The 18,236-nt window shown below is 46.8% G+C and overlaps 1 protein-coding gene across 2 annotated transcripts in view; it reads left to right on the top strand.

The window, feature by feature from the left end:
- The window catches only part of EXOC6B (exocyst complex component 6B), a 626,283-nt gene extending 612,120 nt beyond the window's left edge, over positions 1-14,163 (top strand). For both annotated transcript variants that reach the window (XM_074332164.1, XM_074332163.1), the window contains 2 exons: positions 6,596-6,708; positions 10,780-14,163. In XM_074332164.1, the coding sequence (XP_074188265.1) occupies positions 6,596-6,708; positions 10,780-10,906 (240 nt within the window). In that variant the 3' untranslated portion in view covers positions 10,907-14,163. The remainder of the gene's footprint in view (positions 1-6,595; positions 6,709-10,779) is intronic.
- Positions 14,164-18,236: the final 4,073 nt, after the last annotated feature.

Raw genomic sequence — 18,236 nt, 5'->3', positions numbered from 1 at the left:
ATTTCTGAGATTATTCCCATCACCTTTAAGGTGTTCTCTAATAATGAGAATAAACTTAGAGTATACTGTGCACACGTGTGCGTGTGTGTGTGTGTGTGTGTGTGTGTGTGTGTGTGTAGTTTATACCACAATTTATATTTGCTATTTAAATTTTCTTATAAGTGGAAAACTTTGCAAAATATTCAGTTGATAGTTCAAAAGGAGGAGTAGTCCGTTAGTCATTTAATAGCATGTAACTCATTTGGCTTGGATTGCAGTTATTCATGTTTTTCTTTTATTCTATATGAGGGGAAACCATTTCTTTTAATATCACTTGAAAGGGCCAGCCCTGTTCCTTGTACAATTAGATACTTTAAAAACATTTTCTTAATTCAGTGGGTTTATATCTACACTACGAAAACCTGAGATAAGTAAATATGTTTTATTATTCATATTTCAAATTCTGTGAGTAAATATTAGAAGAGGTTACTTTACTTGAACTTTTTAAACTTACGAAGGTTATACAAATACAGTGAACACAGTGCAGGCACAAAGTGTGGGTCTGTAAATTCTATCAGAAGTGATCGCATGCAGAATCAAGAATTTTAACAGTGTTCTGATGCAGAAGTCCTCATCAAGAGCCAACGACAGGGAAACTCACAACTAATAAGGATACCTGGTCATGGGAAACAATGACCTGTCCTTGTGGTTGTGTTAGCAGGTTGTCCAGCCCATCCATGCTCACCAGGCCTCACCAGCCAGACCAGGCCCTTGGCTATGGATCCTGCTGACCAGCCCATGTGCACACTGATCTTCTCTCATAATGAGACTGATGCTCAACTAAAACTTCTATTACAAGTGCTTCTTTGTACGCATAGACCATTGAACTCTATTCCAGGCTCACGGTCATCACTCAGCACTTGGCTAAAGTCACAAACTAATCCCAACACATAGGGTAGATGGAGTACTAGAGGTACAGAAGACCGTAGAAAGTGCTAATCAAGGTAAGGGTGTGGGTACTACCCAGGTGCACCATTAAACACTAAATTGTATTGTAAAAAAGCTAGTTCTTTTTAGTCTTTGTGATGACAAAGAGAAGATCTCATTATGGAGCTAGTATTTATCTTCTATTTATGGCAAGCAAGAGTGGTTTCCCATTTATAATAGAGATGTAAAATGTTCTTTTACATTTTTCTTATGATCAAAACATGAATCAATACAAAGAAAAAATGTTAAGTAAATACGAGGTCGGACAATTAAGTTCGCGAACTCATCCTAGAAAAAGTGCTACATACCTCATTGCTGAATATCACTATGGTTTCCTTCAAAGTACTCCCCTTAGGAAGCTATGCACCAACACCAGCGTCTAGTCCACCCTTCAAAGCAATTTTGGAACTAATTTTCTGGAATTGCCATCAGAGTTGTTGTCGAGTTACCCTTGATGTCCTGAATGTCATCAAAATGTCTTCCTGTCAATATTTCTTTTATCTTTGGGTAAAGAAAGAAGTCATTGGGGGCCAGATCAGGTGAGTAGAGAGGGTGTTCCAATACAGTTATTTGTTTACTGGCTAAAAACTCCCTCACAGACAGTGCCATGTGAGCTTGTGCACTGTCGTGATGCAAGAGCCATGAATTAATTGTTGGCAAACAGTTCAGGTCATTTTCATCTAACTTTTCAATGCAGCCTTCTCAGCACTTCCAAATAGTAAACTTGGTTAACTGTTTGTCCAGTTGGTACAAATTCATAATGAATAATCCCTCTGATATCAAAAAAGGTTAGCAACATCGTTTTGACTCTTGATTTGGACTGACGGAAATTTTTTGGTTCTGGAGAATTGGCTGACTTCCATTGTACACTTTGACACTTTGTTTCAGGATCGTATTGGTACACCCATGTTTCATCACCAGTGATAACACGGCCCAAAACATCGTCTTGCCTCTCCAAAAGGTCTTGGCAAAGTTCGAGTCTCCTTTGCTTTTCATCAGTGAGCTCCTTCGAGACCATTTTTGCACACACCTTTCTCTGCCAAGATTGTCAGTTAAGATTTTCATAACCATTTCTCTATTGATGTTTACTTGGTCTGCTATGCTTCTCACAGTCAGCCGACAATTTTGACACACAATTCGATGAATTTTTGCAATGTTTTTGTCAGTTCTGCTCGTTCCTGGCTGCCCTGACCTCTCTTCATCAGTGACGCATTCTCTCTCCTCAGAAAAACGTTTAATCTATTTGTACACTGCCAACTTCTTCATGGCATTATCCCCGTAAACTTGGACTAACATGTCCCTGATTTCACTTCTAGTCTTGCCAAGTTTAACAAGAAATTTAATGTTTGTTCGTTGCTCTAATTCAAGCTCAGACATTCTTGTGATGGCGCACAGAAACACACAACAGCAATAATGAACGCCACTCAGCAAGATACTGCCACATGTCGACACGTGTGGCAGTGAGACACTAATATAGCAAGGTTATGAAAACTTACCGAGCTGTTTGTACAGTTCTGCCAATGTAAGCGCATGGTGGCAAGTTCACCAACTTAATTGTCATAACTCGTACATTTCCTAGCTTTCTGCTGAAGGGGCTTAATTCCCTACAGATTGCCCCCCAGTAGCAATTTAAAAAGACTCTCTAGTAGCATTGAGCACATCTAGCACCCTTGATCTCTAATAACATTTCCACTGAAAGAAACCAGAGCTCATCAGAGAGATGGCTGGTTGCAAGGCTGGGGCACAGTATATGCAAGATGAGCCTGCAACACCTCATTATTCCAGAAAGTAAGGAAGTGCTCAAAAAAATGATGGGGGCATGTCACAAGGACATGGGATCCAATTTGAAGGGGCTCCTATTTGCCAAATCTGGGACAATTTGAGCATCCAAATAATTAGGTATAGTAATGAATATAAGGCATTGAAAAAACAGAAAACCATGAGTCCTTACCAATAATAAATAGATAAATGAATGGGGAAGAAGGGAGAGCACTTGCCTGTGGTAGATGCTGAGTCACAACTGATAAACGTGGAGAGAAGGCAGGAGTTGGAATATAATCAGTTTGTAGCTATCGTAGTAAAGACTGAATCAGACAAGAGTCCTCGACGGATGCTAAATCTAAGGGGAAATTTTAATTGGGAGAATTACACGTGCATCTGAGTTCTCTCCTCAGTGGTTCACTAGTTGCAAAGGAAAACATACCACCTAGACATGGAAAAATCAGACAACATCTTGACTGGGTGACCAAAATTAGTATCACCAATTAGACAAATGAATATTGCATACCTCCCAATGTGATACCCTGAGGACACAGCATCACTTATGTGGTATTCTGGCCAGAAATGCATGTCTTAAATGTTGTTATGAGAAAGCATGAAAAAAAAAAAAAAAAAAAACTAGGGTGAAAAAAAAGAGGCAGCAAACTATATTCTTCAAAAATGCCAATATTGTACAAGAAAGAGAAACCTGTGGAAATAGTCTAGATTAAAGGAGACTAAATAGACAACTAAATATAATACCTAATCCTAAACTATATGTTATAGTAGATCCCCCCCAAAAAAAAACTATATAGGACATTATTGGGTCAATTCATAAAATTAGAATATAGACAGTTATTAATATTAAATTTACTAAAGTTGAAAACTATACTGTGGTTAAGTAAGAGAATATCCCTAATTCTTAGGAACACTGAATATTTGGGGATAAAGGCCCATGATATGTGCACTTTACTCTCAAGAAACTCAGAAAAGAAATATCACGTGCGCATGTGTGTGAAAAGAGAGAAAGAGAGAGAATACAAATGATGGAGTGTGTGAGTAAAATGTGGACAATGGATCTAGTGGGAGGGTATGTAGTATTCTCTACACTATGCTTATTCTTTCAACTTTCTGATAAGCTTGAAATTATTTCCAAATGGAAAAAATGTTTAATGAAAAAGAATGCGACTGTTAGTGATGACAGAGGCTCTGCATACCGGGAGACATTTTATTAAGACCTGACAAAGCCATTGTCAGTGGAGAACCAGGCTGGGGGGTGGGGGTTGGGGGGTGGGGGGGGTGGGGCGTGATTCCCCTGTGAAATTCATAGTCCTGAAATCAAAGTGCTGTGTCGATAAATAGTTCTACTGGTTGACTTGGCCTCTTTATTCTAACACTGTTCTGTGGAATCGAAAAGAACTGTGCCCCCAGGCAGCTAACTTAGTTAGGTCGCCCCCAGACTCCAGTCTATGTCCATCTCTCTCAGAGAAGACCCCGAGATCTAGGTATCGGCCAGTGTGGAAAGAATACAGACCCAGTGTGATCTCCAGGCTCACACTGGTTGAGCTTAATGGAGGTGTGTAGCTTCCATGCCTCCAAGTGGGATACATTAGGTAGCTTGTCACCCCAGAGCTCTTAGGCTCAGTACTGGCATTAAGAGACTTTCACAGCAAGATAAAAACAGAAAACCTTCGAGCTAAGTCATGAATTGTCTTCCACACCCCATTGGTGATTTACCCACGTTGCATCAGCCAGGAAGACGTGGTGTTCTTTGCAATAAATCAGAAAATACTGACACTATTCATTCCATCACAGAAATTAGGAATTCATTAATAGAGAAGGTAGTTTCATTCAATGCCATGTATATGTCCACATCTGAAAAGTGGTACCTAACATAGTTTTAAGAAGTCAGGTTTTCAAATTTTTCTAATTAAACTTATTTGTTATTCATTCAGTTTTTTTCTGTTAGTTCCTTAGGGTGCAAACAGTAAAAGGCTCCCCAAGGTTCTCCAACATTTTCTGAGAAAGAACTTCCATTAAGAAAATGCTATCTCCTTTTCCATAATTTTGCCCTGGGATTTATGTGGGGGAGCGGAGGGGGGGAGAAGGGGGGCAGGAAGCATAACCTTATGTGTGAAGCTCAGGACTAGAAGAACTTCTGAACAAGGAGCACTCTGAGTGCCGACTGCGTTCCCTGGGAGCGAGTAAAGAGGCACTAGCTCCAGTGGTCTTTGGACACGATGGACAGAGATCCCAAGGTGAAAAGAGGAAGTCAGGAAATTCTCCTCTGAAGGAGAGCTCTGTGAGGCCTCGGGGCAGCAGAAGGAAGCGGTAGAAGCCCTTTTACTTGCCAACTCAAACAGGCAAGACTTCAAGAGGCCTGAGAGGGCCCTTTGGGGCCATGCTGGTCCAGACCAACCAACGTGTCTGTTTGCCTCGCTCCCCTCGCCTCTCATCTTCAGCATCCCTTTCTTGGCTGAGGGTATAGGGGCTTTTCTCAGTTTTAGGCTTGGGACGGCAGCCAATTCCCATCCTGCCTGAGGAAGTTCATAACAGCTATTCTAAGAGAATGGATGGAAGTGGGGGCTTGGCCAAGCAGGGCAGGGCCCACATTGCCTGTTTGCCCAGCTGCACAGTGAAGACAGACGGGGGAAGGCGTGCCTGGAGCCCAGGCTCTGGCACTGGATTGGAGTCCAGGCTTCTGTGCCTTTGTTCTGCACAGAGAGACAGCCACTGACTTATGTCCTTATCTCTTAGAAAAGTAGAAGTAAGGAACTGTCTGGAATCCAAAAACGCGTATATGTCTCTCATTACTGGAGATTTTTTAGAGCGTCCCTCCTTCTATGCAGTGACGTGAGTCTGGGACGGTGCCCCTTCTAGAAGCTTATGCAGGCGAGCGAACAGCTTCCATTTCATTACCCCGACCTTTGAAACGCACTGACTTTATTTATTTAGTTATTTACTTTTTTAGCTAAAATTTTTTAAATATTTGTTGGAGTGATACCTAAGGCTAAAACTGGCTGGGCAGGAAAGCCTTTGACAAAATTCAGTTTCTCTAAGTCAAAATTTCCCCCAGTCTGAGAACTCAGTTGACCCTCAGAAAACTCTCCTTATCTTCTTATAAATACACATCTAGTTTTTGGCACTCCTCTCTAGCACTCATAATCCCGGTTCAGACTCTGCGTCCTTAGTCATGGGCCGTTTTTCAGTCCTGCCCTCCACGGCCCTGGTTTCCATCTGCTCAGCCAGTGTCCAGCACGCATTTCCTCATGCTCGTGCTCCGTCACCCATCTGTGCCTTGGTTCAGTGTTTTTGTGTTGTCTGTGTCTTGTTGGTGTGTGGGCTGGGTATGTGGACGTGCCAGCTGGGTGGCCTGGGCAAACTCCATGCAGCAAGTCGTGAACGTAGTACTTGAAAAAGGTACTTGACCTTTTGACCTCAGAGCTCATACGATTGCATATGTGGCACAGGACCACGTCCCCCTTTATGTGTTCATTGTTGAATTCTGAGCTGCTAGAATGGTACTTGACACATGGCAGGCATTCAGTAAGTATTTATTAAATGAGTGATTATTATGATAGTCTTGTGTTATGCTTCAGTCCCATGTTAGTTTCTGTTCAGACCTCAGCTAACTGCTAGCGTGTGGTCTTAGCAACATACAGTGCTTATGGCAGAGATGGCTGACCTCTAATGATGACTCGTTTATTTTCTTAGTTGCATTACAGTCTGTAACCATTCCTTCTCTTATTACATCTGTGTTTCTATTTTTCAACACTACTCTTAGCTGATAATGAAGGATGCTAGGGGTTTCTGAGGGGTTTGTCTTGTCTGTCTGATTAATCCCCGGGGTGTGGATTTGGATATTTTACAGCTCTTAGATCTCTTCATCCAGTGGGATTGGTCAACCTACCTTGCCGACTATGGCCAGCCCAACTGCAAGTACCTCCGTGTAAACCCAGTGACAGCTCTGACCCTGCTTGAGAAGTGAGTACCCAGTCCCGTGGTCTGTGTCGCGAAGTGGAGAAGTGGGATTGGCGATGGGGGTGGGACGTGGAGGGTAGTGTTATCTGTGCCAGCACCTCCAAAAGACAGCAGAGAGGCCCTGCTCTCGAGGTTGCCGTGGGCACTATCGGCAGTCTCCATCATGCATTCAGCAGGCCGGTCCTCTGGCCGCCTCTTACGCCATGAACCCACGAGCTAGGCCAAGTGCGGGTCAGTGGGCTCTGACGTTACCTTGGAGCTTAGTGGGCAATGTAGCTTTAACGAGAGACGACAAGGAAAGAAGATGCCTTAGTTGGGGGCTCAGGCCAGCCTGGTGAGCAGTGAGTCTGGCCCCGACCATCTGGGGTGTGATGATGGATAGAACAGCCTCCCAGAACAGATGGTGTCTCCGTTCCTAGCAGAGAAGTTCCCGGACTTCCTGAAACCTTCCCCAGCCACCCCCCCCAACACCCCCCGCCCCGCCAGATTGAGCTTTATTGTGCTGACTGGCCCAAGAAAGCTGTGTTGGAGATGTCTGATTCTTGCCATAGGTCGTCACTACGTGGCAAAAGCTGCCACCACTGAAATTGGGCTGGCCAGCTCCACAATCTCGCAGCTTACCAGTACATCACCTACATGTTGCCGTTTGCTGTGCACTGCAGAGTGGCTCTGGCTTTTGCTAACCTAGTGGAGAGCTGGCAGGCCAGAACCCAGGAAGGGAAGCTTTTTCTTGTCTTCAGACTAGTTCACTCCCACTTTCTTAGAAGCCTCTTAGATGAGTATCCTACATCGAGTTATGTAGGAAATCTACCTATGGCCAGTCAAGCAGGCCTCAAATCCTGGGAAGCAAAGATCAGAGTCTAGGTCAGAATGGAGTCTGAAGCAGAAGGAGAGGCTAAGGTGTACCCCTCCTACTATGCATATGGTAGGGGGATAGAAGAGGAGGGGATGGAAAATGGGCACGAGCAGGATGCAGAGGTATGTGTTTGGAGCCAAGAAAATAAGAGCCCAGAGTGCAACTTTATCCAGAATAGGACAGAGACTGACGTTTCCATTTTAACTTTGTTTCCCATGGTTCTCTCTTTCAATGACCTTCCTCCCTAGGATATCTAGAGAGTAAGTATTTTATCCACTTGGGCCTTTTGCATCACTTTGAGGCAAGTCCTTCTGGTTTCCTCATTGACACTAATGATTACACTAAAATCCCTACCACGTGAGTTGTCCCCACCCTGACATACTAATCTACTAAACCAGCCTGGTGCCAAGTGGCTGGCTGCCTCCCTCTGTCCTTGGTCCTTGGAGTGACCCTTGGCTCAGCAATTCCTTTGGGGCTGGGAGTGGCGGCAGGGATTTCCCCCCAGCAGTGCCAGGTAAAGGGTTTCTCACGCAGCTTCCTAACACAGGCAAAAGTCTCGCTGGTGCAGGGCCTGAAATTCAGCCCTGACAGAAGGCAGCTCCTCATCAGTCTCCCCTACCTCCTGGCGGTGTGGCCCATGGCTTTAAGTTCTGGAACCTATGTCTCCCGTGAAAGCCTTTTTATTATTACAGGCAAGACCTAATCCCAGAGTTCTCAGTACCCAGCTGAAATGGGGGACATTTTGGCTTTTGAGTTGGTGCTTAGATATCATATTCATTATGTGTCCAAATGGGCTCTGGGATTCCCTCTCAGCCAGTTACCTCTCTCAATAGTCCCTTACTCATCGGTTGCTGAGAATCTCTAGATCCGAGAAGTACTGGCTTATTGACTTCCTGTGGGTCAACAACAGGGTAAAATAATCAGCCTCTCTGAAGCACGCTGGGGACCGAGCCAGCGGCAAAACTATGTCCTTACCCCTAGCAAGCAGCAGGGTTCAAAAGCTGCATTCCAAACATAGTTGAGCCAAAGGCCACCCAGATCACTAAAATCTGTATTTCCCAGCCTCATAGGAATCAGTCCCTTTACCTGACCCATTCCTGCTTTCCCCATAGCCAGCTATACCACCACAGCCTGGCACTCTCTCCTTTACAGCCTGGCACTCCTTAATAGAGTCAGTCATGGAAAGACCCAAAGACCTGATGAGGACATTCAGGAAAGAGAGGAGACCCTCGGGTCATTGAGAGGTGCCATAGCCAAAGCAGATGAGGACCCTGGGCTTACAGAATGGGATGGGAGGTGGGGAGGGCTCTCCTTTGTTTGGAGAGCATTCTAGAGTACAAACCAGCATGCTACCGTCCGCCCTCGGGACACTTGAGTTTATCTTTCAAATAATCCTAACTCCAGGCTTACATGGCTAAGATACCCTAGCCTCTGAGACTCAGAGACTACCCCCTGCCCTTTATCCTACCTTCCTGGAGCAGCTTCCCTGTGGGAGCTGAAAGCCAGCTCAAGCTGCCTGTCTCTGGGCTGATGTGAGGGATCCTGAAACTAAGGATCACACAGGGCATTAAGTGTTCTATAAATGTAGGAAGTGGTTTTCTTCTGTCTGTCTTTTTGTTTCATTTTGTGTTGTTTTTGTTTAGATTTACAGCACATCTAAGGAAAGAAAGAGAGTCCTTCTCTGGGGTAAATAATCTAAACCCAGGCCAGTCCCACAAGCACAACTGTGCGATTCATGTGGAAATGACCAAGCGCCGTAATCATCACAGCCTTGAGGACCCTTGTGCTTGCTTTTCAACCTAAACCTCGAAACCTCAGTTCCTCTCCTTCGTCCTCCCCTCCCAGGACAGGCCTCCTCCTGTGGGTGGTTGTACCTTATGTGCAGTAATTCCAGCTTGAAGGTCCTTAAACTTAGCTCAGAGAGAGAAGCCGCAGTTCGATTGTGGCTGTCGCTGTCAGCCAGACCCATACAGCTCTGGTGCTCATCAGAGCCTTCTTCCTACATGGATATAAAGGCCCTTGTGGGGTCTCTGGCCTGTGATCCACTGGCCTCTAATCTGCCCCTCTGCACAGGGCCACCCCACAGAAAACAATGGCCAGGATTGGCAGGAGGCCCCGGGAAGTCTGCCTGGGAGTGGTTTACTCCTCAGGGGGAGGTTCCTTCCCTCCGCTCTTCTAGGTGGTCTCTGTGCAGCCCAGGAAGTTGTGAGGTCAGAGAGATGGCCCAGCTTCTGGCGAATGATGGTGACAGGCAGCCTATCCCTACCACAGGGAGACATTGGCCTGGGCAGTGTTCTCAGTGCACAGAGGCTGGCGCCAAAGTTAACAGTTACCAGCAGATGTCAGGGCTCATGGGCCCTCTGCAGGGAGTAAGATTCCTGGGTTCCGTCTCCACGGCTTAGTCAGACCGGGGTTTCTGTGACAATCTCAGCCTGGCCTTAACTTTCTTGATTCATGCCTCCCAGTTGTCTCTCCATCTGACAGAACTGCCCATGGTTTGTGCTCTAGGAATATGCCATCTCTGGGACTTTAGAGTGACTTAGTAATAGAAAGTTTTCCAAACGTCTGAGGATGTAGAAGCCTTGCAGAAGTCAGGGGTTTCTCTTGCCAAAAGCCCTGGTTTATGAAGTGAGCGGATAGCCCAACCTTTGTCATCTGCTTTCCTCGGCACCATGCCCTCTGCTACCTCACGGCCTCTGGGTCCTTACTCTGAGACAAAAGAAAAGAGATCAGTCAAGCTCTAGTTTTATTAGGGATGGGATAGCATAACTACCTACAATGAGGTTTAGAATTATACAGGGGCTTTGGTTTTCATGTCCCCTTGGGATTGCTGGTTCAGAGGCTTTTTCTGCTTTACTTTTCAATTACCAGCTCTAGGGTCCCAGCAGGGTTAAGCAGGCTTAGGAGGTGGTAAGTAGATCCTAGACATTCTGTAAGAGCCCGTTGACCATCATCGCCATAGCATGTCCCAGACACCTGTAACAGGTGCATACCTGGAGATGGGAGTGAGGTAGGTAGGGTGGGTATGGGCAATAAAGGGGTTGGCCCCTCCATAGCTGGCTCTCGACTGTTTCCAGTGACTGAATGTGAGAGGGCAGTGGGGGCCGGCAGGACAATGGGTGGGTTCTGCACTCTCGGCCCTGGGGGACAGCTAAGGTGCACCATGCCATCCTTCCCCTTCCACACACTTGGCTCTCTTTCCTTCTCTCTCTGTTCAGGATGAAGGACACCAGCCGCAAGAACAACATGTTTGCACAGTTTCGGAAAAATGAGCGAGACAAGCAGAAACTGATCGACACTGTGGCCAAGCAGCTCCGGGCGCTCATCAGCGCTCACCACTCGTGAGGCCCGCGGGCCGCACCTGCCCAGGCGGGCCCTGCACTTGTGCATTCTTCTGCAAAGAGAGAAAATGTATTTTTTTAATAACCTCTGTACAGTATTCGCATAACCTTTCCCGATAGTAAAAGAGGCACAGGAATCAGCGAGCAGATGAGCTATTGCTGGGCTGGGACTCAGGGCAAGTTATTACCATGCTCTCTGTGTTATCCTGGACATGGTGGTGTCATGAGTCCCAATGCAATGGACCACCTTTCATCCACAGCTCTAGAGCTGAGGTCTGGGGCTCAGGAACGACAGGGCCAACATGGGTACTTGGCACTGGGAGGTAAGGGGAGCAGGCAGAAGGACCACACGGTATATGCCATCCTCTCCTGGGTGCCCCATTCACCACACAGGTGAGGCTGATTCTTCCTAACACAGGAAGGAGCCTGCAAAACACAACCATTTCCTATGCGAAAGACCAGCACGTAGTTCTGGGGCTTCATCTCCTCAGTCCACTGACTTTCATTAGCTGGTGAACAAGGCATGTGGCAAGATGACAGCTTCACTCCAGTCCCCCAGGGATGGCAGTTTCTTTAGCTTCGATCTGACCCAATGCTTTTACTGCTAGTTCTTCTGGAGCAGGATAGAGCTGAGTATGCAGTGGTAAGAATTGGGCCCCATGACTAATGGAGGTGGCCCCCACAGCAGAAGGCCCGTGTGGATGGACTCAGAGCCTCAGCTCCTCCCCATTCAGCTCGTTTCATTCTTTCAGGCTCAGGGCAGTTGGTTCAAGTCATAGGTCAACAGTTAATTCCATGGGTCCTCACAGACAGCCTCAGACTTGGCCCCCTCCAGCAGTGTCATTGGCATAAGTCAGATTCCAGAAGCCTAAAAATGGCCCTTACTTTACCCTTAGGTAAAACCTGAAGATTACTTGAGATTATTCCTTTGTGTTTTAAAACCAGCTTTCTGGCCACCATCTTCATCTTTAAAGGAAATATCACCAATTCTGCACTGTGGGGGCAGCCACAATTGGACTGGATGCCTGGAGCGGTAGAGCCACTGTCACCCTGAAGTAGACAGGCCAGCCATGGCTGGTGGCGTGTTGCCTCGGGCCCAGCCTCCCCTCACTGAGTCGTAGCCTGGATGCAAAGCTCTTGCTCAAGCCCAAGGCTTCAATCCTCTTCTGAGATCCCCATAGCCATCTTTTGGCCCTGCCTGAGAAAAACTGTCTATGATCCTATTCCCCCGACTCTGGAGTTGGCGTAGCTGGGGGACTGCGTCCCTGTCCCAGAGGCTTATTGCAAGGGCTTTGCTATGAGGTCAGTCAGAGGAATCTGCACTTGAAGACACTTCAGGAAGATGCTGTGATGACTACTGGCAAGAGTATAATTGTGCATCACCCAACAATGACAAATAAGCCACACAGGCATTTCCAGCTTGGATTAGTGGGCGGAGACACTCATCAAACAGATTTCTTCACTGCCTTTGTCAGCTACTGAGTTGCTTCTGGGGAGGGCAGTGCTTCCTTTTCCATTCTCCACCCCTTCCCCCCCTTATCCCATCACAACTTGAAAACCACAGGAAAGAGAATACACACTGAGATATACAGCCTTCCTCAGAGCTGGAGACTGGGCTGCCTGTGAGCTCTGTACACGCCTTCTGAGTCTCATACTGGGGGCTCCGTGGTTGGCCCAGGGTCTTAAGATGAGGGTCAGAGATAAAGGCTGCTACCCAGAACTTCAAAAACCAAGGGAAGGCAAGGGCCGATGGGAATAAGACCCAAGATGCCGTCTCCCAAGCCCTGGATTTTACTGAAAAAGAGCAAGAAATGATTACACTAATCTGAAGTCCTACTGCTTAAAAGGGGCCCCAAACACCCTCCCTCTCTAGTCCCCAGTTTGCAGCACGATCCCTTCAGCTTTGAGCACTGAGACGTTGAAGTGGGGCTGGAGTGAACCTTAAGTATGTCACAATTGTTATCTTTTTGTCATCATTGCTGGTCTGGTCTTGCATTTGTACCCTGGAAGAAAACTGTGCTAGAGACGAAAAAGTGAAGAGGGGAGAGGAATGAAAAGTCACTCTGCACCTTGCTCACACAAGTCCCTCTAAAGAAAAAGCCTATTCAAGCTCGAGACTCATAAAGGCAGGGCTTGTGGTAGCTCTCTCCTTCCCTCTCAGTCTGCCTGCCGTCTTCCCCAGCAAAACCAACATGCTGCTGCTGAGCTGTCTGTACAGACACTCTTGGTGGGCAGGGAAAGGTCAAACACAGGGACCAGCAATGTCCAAGCTGTTTGAATCGGTGAAGTGGGATTTTTCAGTTTTGTTTGTAGGCCTGTAGTGGGGCCAGCCCTTGAGAAGACCTGTGCGTTGCTTGTGTGCCCTGCCCCTCAGACTCCTAAGATCTGGCCTCAAATGCCCAGAGATGTAGAAGTGCCCTGGGAGCCTCAACAAGAGGCTGAGAACGTGGGTGACGGGAAGCCGACCAGCTTCCTGTCTTGGCCAAGTTTTGGGGGAAACCGGGTCTGTGTTCCTGAAGTGACAGTCTGCTTTGGGACCCTAGTGCGTTTCGGTAGTAATATAGTCAGCTTGCATGCTTTTAACAGTCACAGGAAAGTCTCTTTGAGGTGACTGTAAGTGAAGCTGTTGGATGGTTGGAAAGAACAGGACCTGGAAACTGGAACCAGCAGAGTCCCCTGGCAAAGGGAATATAAAGCTTCCGTGGAGCTGCCCCCGGTGTTTGCGTTGTGTGCTGGGCCTAACAGCCTCCCAGGCCTCAAAGCCAGCCTAGCTTCCCTGCACACTTGACTTGCTCAGCAAGTCCCAGACCCAGGGCCTTTTATCCCTAAGATTGGCATTGGCCATGACCTTCCTCATAAGGCCCTTGAGCACACTTCCTGGGGCCTGCTGCAGAAATCCCCCTACCTTAGCCTCCCTTCCCCCAGGGCTCTGCTCCTGGCTGCTTCAATTGCCTCTTTTTTTTTGTTTTTTTTCTTTGTATCTTTTTTTTTTATTTGCCTGTGTTTGCAATTACTTTTCACTAATGTATTGGAAATGGCCTTTTTATTTTGCACATTTATGGAGGAAATTTAGGAGAGTCCATTTTTAACTCTAAAGGGAATTTTTTTCTTTAAAACTCACTAGTAAAGCTACTGATGCAGACGGGCCTCATGGTTAGTGGAAACCCTCCTGTGTGGAAAGAGCATGTTTATTCCTCCTGTACATTTTCCTCTTTTAACTGCTATTAAACAAGAGAGCCTATGTACCTGTTTCAAAAGCCACGGTGCTGTCTCATGGTCTTTTGTTCTCCCGCCCCTTTTGCACAGTGTGGCTATAGTTGGTGAACTGGATGACAGACATTGCGCCCCCCTCAACTGGACTGAGGACTGCAGCAGGCAGAGCCTGCCGGGGAGGAGAAAGCCTGTCTACCAGATGAGGCAGGGAGCCCTTGGAAACATCTCGAACTACTGGGTTAGGTGTTCCTGTCTACACAATTAACACTGGAGTCATCGAGAGGAAGAACTTTTGAAATGCCTGGTATATGTGCACCACCAGGCTAGGCAACATGGGCCCTGCCATGGAAAGGTTCCCAGTCAAGACAGCATGATGTAGAAATGTCTAGAACAAAGCCAGGCTGAGGGAAGGGGGAAAGAGCCTATGTTAGCTCAGTAGGGGAGAGGGATAGGACTGGATCTAGTCGGGGAAGATAGCAAAGAGAAAGCAGGATGTTAGTTCGCTGTGCCTTGAAATTAAATTCAAACTCTGTTAAGCTATGGGAGTAGTTGAGGCACAGATCACATTAGAGTGAAAAGTTGGCGTTGAGTCTGGTACGTGCTGGGAGGACAGTGAGGAACCTGGTATGCACATCTGGCACCATGGTGAGTGAGGCCAGAAATAGTGTAACAGCACCCAGCTTGCTTGCCCCTGGGCTGCCATAGATGCCATGGGAATAGGATGGAAAGAATTTCTGCAGTAACAAATCTGACTACTGCAGCTGGGCTTTGATGCTGGAGACCCCACTATCTGGATGACCTTGAACAGTTAACTCCCTAAATCTCACCATCCTCATCAATGAAAGTAGAGTAGTAGCCTCTCATTTACAGTGCAGTTGTCGTGACGTGGAAATGAGCTATGGGTGGTCAGAATGCTTAGCCAGTACCTAGACAGAGAGCACATGCGTTCAGGCCTTTCCCTTCCTCACCTCCATTCCATAACATACCTCATGGCCGAGCGCTGGGCAGAAGTGTCAGAGCTTCTCTGCCTCCCGGCTTTCCCTCCCAAACCCAGCACAGGGTTAATGGGGGTGTGGGGGGGCTCCTGTACCTGAAATGGAGGTACAGGCCCTGCAAGTCAGCCAGCCGACTGCCGGGCTCAGCCACTCCTTCAGGTGGAATCTGTTCCTCCACTCCACGTGGAAACTTCTCTGCTCTCATTTTGGTTCCAAAACTTATACCTCCATCTAGAATTCAGCAATTCTTAACCAGGGGTCCCCGAGCCCTTAGAATGTAAGTGTGTGCTCAGGTTTACATCCACCCACTTTTCTGCATAGAAGATGCATGGCTTTTATCAATGTCTAAGAAAGATTCAAGATTGAAGTACTGAACACTAACCAAATCTCTTTGGAAATGTAGATCTCCCAGTGAGGGAAAACCAGAAGTTTTGAGCAGTTACTTCCTCTCCCTCCTCATATAGCTGTGGCAGGAAATTTTTCAAGACCTGGAGCTCTGCCACCCACCTTTTTCAGGAGCTCCCAAAGGAACCCAAAAGATCCTTCCTAGCTTTCTTTCCCCAACACAAGTTAGGGTACTGAGGGGGGCATGAGACCCTGCACTTCTGAGCATACAGGCATTTCCAGCTGTTACTGAGATTGCAAATAAGAGGGCCCAGGACAGAGTCTTGAGTTGTCAAAGCCAAGCTAAATCCCGCTCACCTCAGGACATTTCCCAAAGCTTCTGAACACTGCCGGGTGCAATGTCTCACCCAAGGCCTTATCCAGAGAGGGACTTGTGGGGTGCCAGGGGCGGGGGTGGACAAAACAAAACCAGGGACGGATGTGAAGCAGTCACCAGCTTGCCCCTCTTCTCAAAGCTGGGCTTCTTATCTGCTCCCCAGGCAGATGAGGATGCGGGATAGCGTGTGGAACATAAGAGGAGGGAGGGAACGAAAGCGCCAGACCCTTTCCCCAGAGGCCTCAGTTTTGAATTTAATGGGCAGTGTTTGCCGGGAATGAGAGAGGCTCCAAGCCCAAGGGACCAGAAGACAAAGGCTCTTGAGGAAGTGGAAGGAGGAGGAGGAGAGAAGTGAGGCCTGCGCATTGTGTGGGAGAGCTGCCCCTCTATCTGTTTCAATCACTGGTGGGGTTAGGGTTACCCTGCATTTGGGGCCCCAGCTGCTTTGTGGGGTCTGTGACATTAGCTGTTGTAATGGTAATGGAGGGCTCTCTCTCACAGGGGGCACCCTTCACTGGCCAGCCCACATCAGTTCCCAGAGAGAAGCAGAGCTTCTGTTCCCTCAGGGTGGGGGCAGGATGTGGGCCCAGAACTGGACCCAAGACAACAAACAGCCCCCTCCCAGTCTGAAACCACTGCTAAGTACCTTCCAAGCCCAAGCTATGACCTTCCTCTCTCCAAAGCTCCAGAAAAGCAATGGAATCTGAACATTGAGACTTTTTTCTGGCCCTAAACAATCCTTCCATTCTCTAGGCTCAATGATGGGTCTATTTCCTCCTGTAAATAGGTCTCGTAATCTTCAACTTTTACCTTTGCTTCTAAGGGTAATTAATTGGATCTCCCTCTTGTTCTCCCCACACACTCTCCTCTCTGTTACAAGGCTCAAGTTCAGCTGGGTGGATGGCTTTTCTTTCTTTCTGTTCCATGGAGTGCTTATTTTTAAAGCTGATGGAGTAAAGCCCTGCCCTCCCCAGTGAACCCCTTCTCCAGAGAAGCCTGCTGGGGAAATACCACGTCTGTGGGCACAGAAAAGGGGCCTCGGATTGCCCAACTGAAGGCTTTCAGAGAGCCAGTTCCGAGCCACGATTTCACTTTTTCATGGGGTATGTTTCCAAGGATTTAGGTAAGATGCCAGGGAAGGAGTTTTCAGGTGACAGACACTGAAGAGCAAAGTGGAGGGTTAAGTAGTGATTTGGATACCAGAGACAAAGGAAGGCAAAGATGAGCATGGGAGAAAGACAAGAGGATCCAAGAGCTTTTCTCCCTGCTGCAAGGTGAGAAAACCCTAAGTCCTCAGGTGCAGGACAGCAGGAGGGCGTCGAGATAAGAGGGCTCGGGATGGGGCCCAACCAGTGCAGCTGGCAAAGAGACAGCTTTGGGGAGGCGGGTGCAGGCCGTAAGTTGAGCAACAAAGAGACTGAAGCTTTCTGGTATCTGTGTACTCGTTGGATGCTCTGCTCCATAATGAGCTCTTGAAAGGCAGGGATGACCTCATAGCCTGTCTGACTCCACTGCAGCTCCTCATCCAGCAAATGGTACATGGGCATTCACACCAAATGAATCACATTTGTAGTAGGGACACTCACCACCAAGGGAGGGGGCTGTGTGAGCAACCCTCCCTGATGGGGGAAGTCCTTTGTCACTGACATTGTTTAGAAAGCATATGGTGACCATACAAAGCACACCAACTTTAAGTCCATTTTATTATGGTTTTAAAATTCTCTGCAAATATGTACCACCCCACTCTTGGTATGCCGTGGAGTAAGGAACAGGTTGAAAACAGATTGAGTCGGGTGAGAAATCAAAGTAGCAGTTTAGTTTGTCATGGGCAAGACATGGTCCTGGTGGCGATGGTGGTGAATGTGTGTACGAGTGTGTGTGTGGAGGGGTATGTGACAGAATGGGGGGCTTCCCCCACTGAGCCCTAATCCCATTTCCCACATGTAATCACTGGTAACAGTACAATGATGTTCTTTCAGATCATTCAATATGTATACACTGACTTCTTTGACAAAATATGTAACTTTAGTATATTATATTACAGATTTCCCCCCCCACTTAATATGTCCTAAACATCTTTCACAGCATTATATAGGATTTCTTCATCCTTTATGAAGCCCATTGGTATTTCTTTTCATTGCATAGATGTACCATGAGTTTATTTTATTAATTCTGAATTGATAAATATTTGGGATGTTTCCAGTATTTCACAATTATAAACAATTTTGAAAGACATTTATATGCATCTTTGCTTTCTTGCTTAGATATTTCTATAGCATGAAATTTCAAGAGTGGAATTGATTGATGAAAAGCTATAAATATTATAAATGTTCATAGAAATTGTGTATTTATCTTTTGAAAATCACCAATTTAAACTCCCTACAATAGTATATGAGTTTGTTTCT

Source organism: Rhinolophus sinicus, linkage group LG05, assembly GCF_036562045.2.
Source record: "Rhinolophus sinicus isolate RSC01 linkage group LG05, ASM3656204v1, whole genome shotgun sequence".
Lineage (NCBI taxonomy): Eukaryota > Metazoa > Chordata > Mammalia > Chiroptera > Rhinolophidae > Rhinolophus > Rhinolophus sinicus.
Note: the sequence above shows the minus strand (reverse complement) of the source record. Positions and strands in the feature narration are given on the sequence as shown.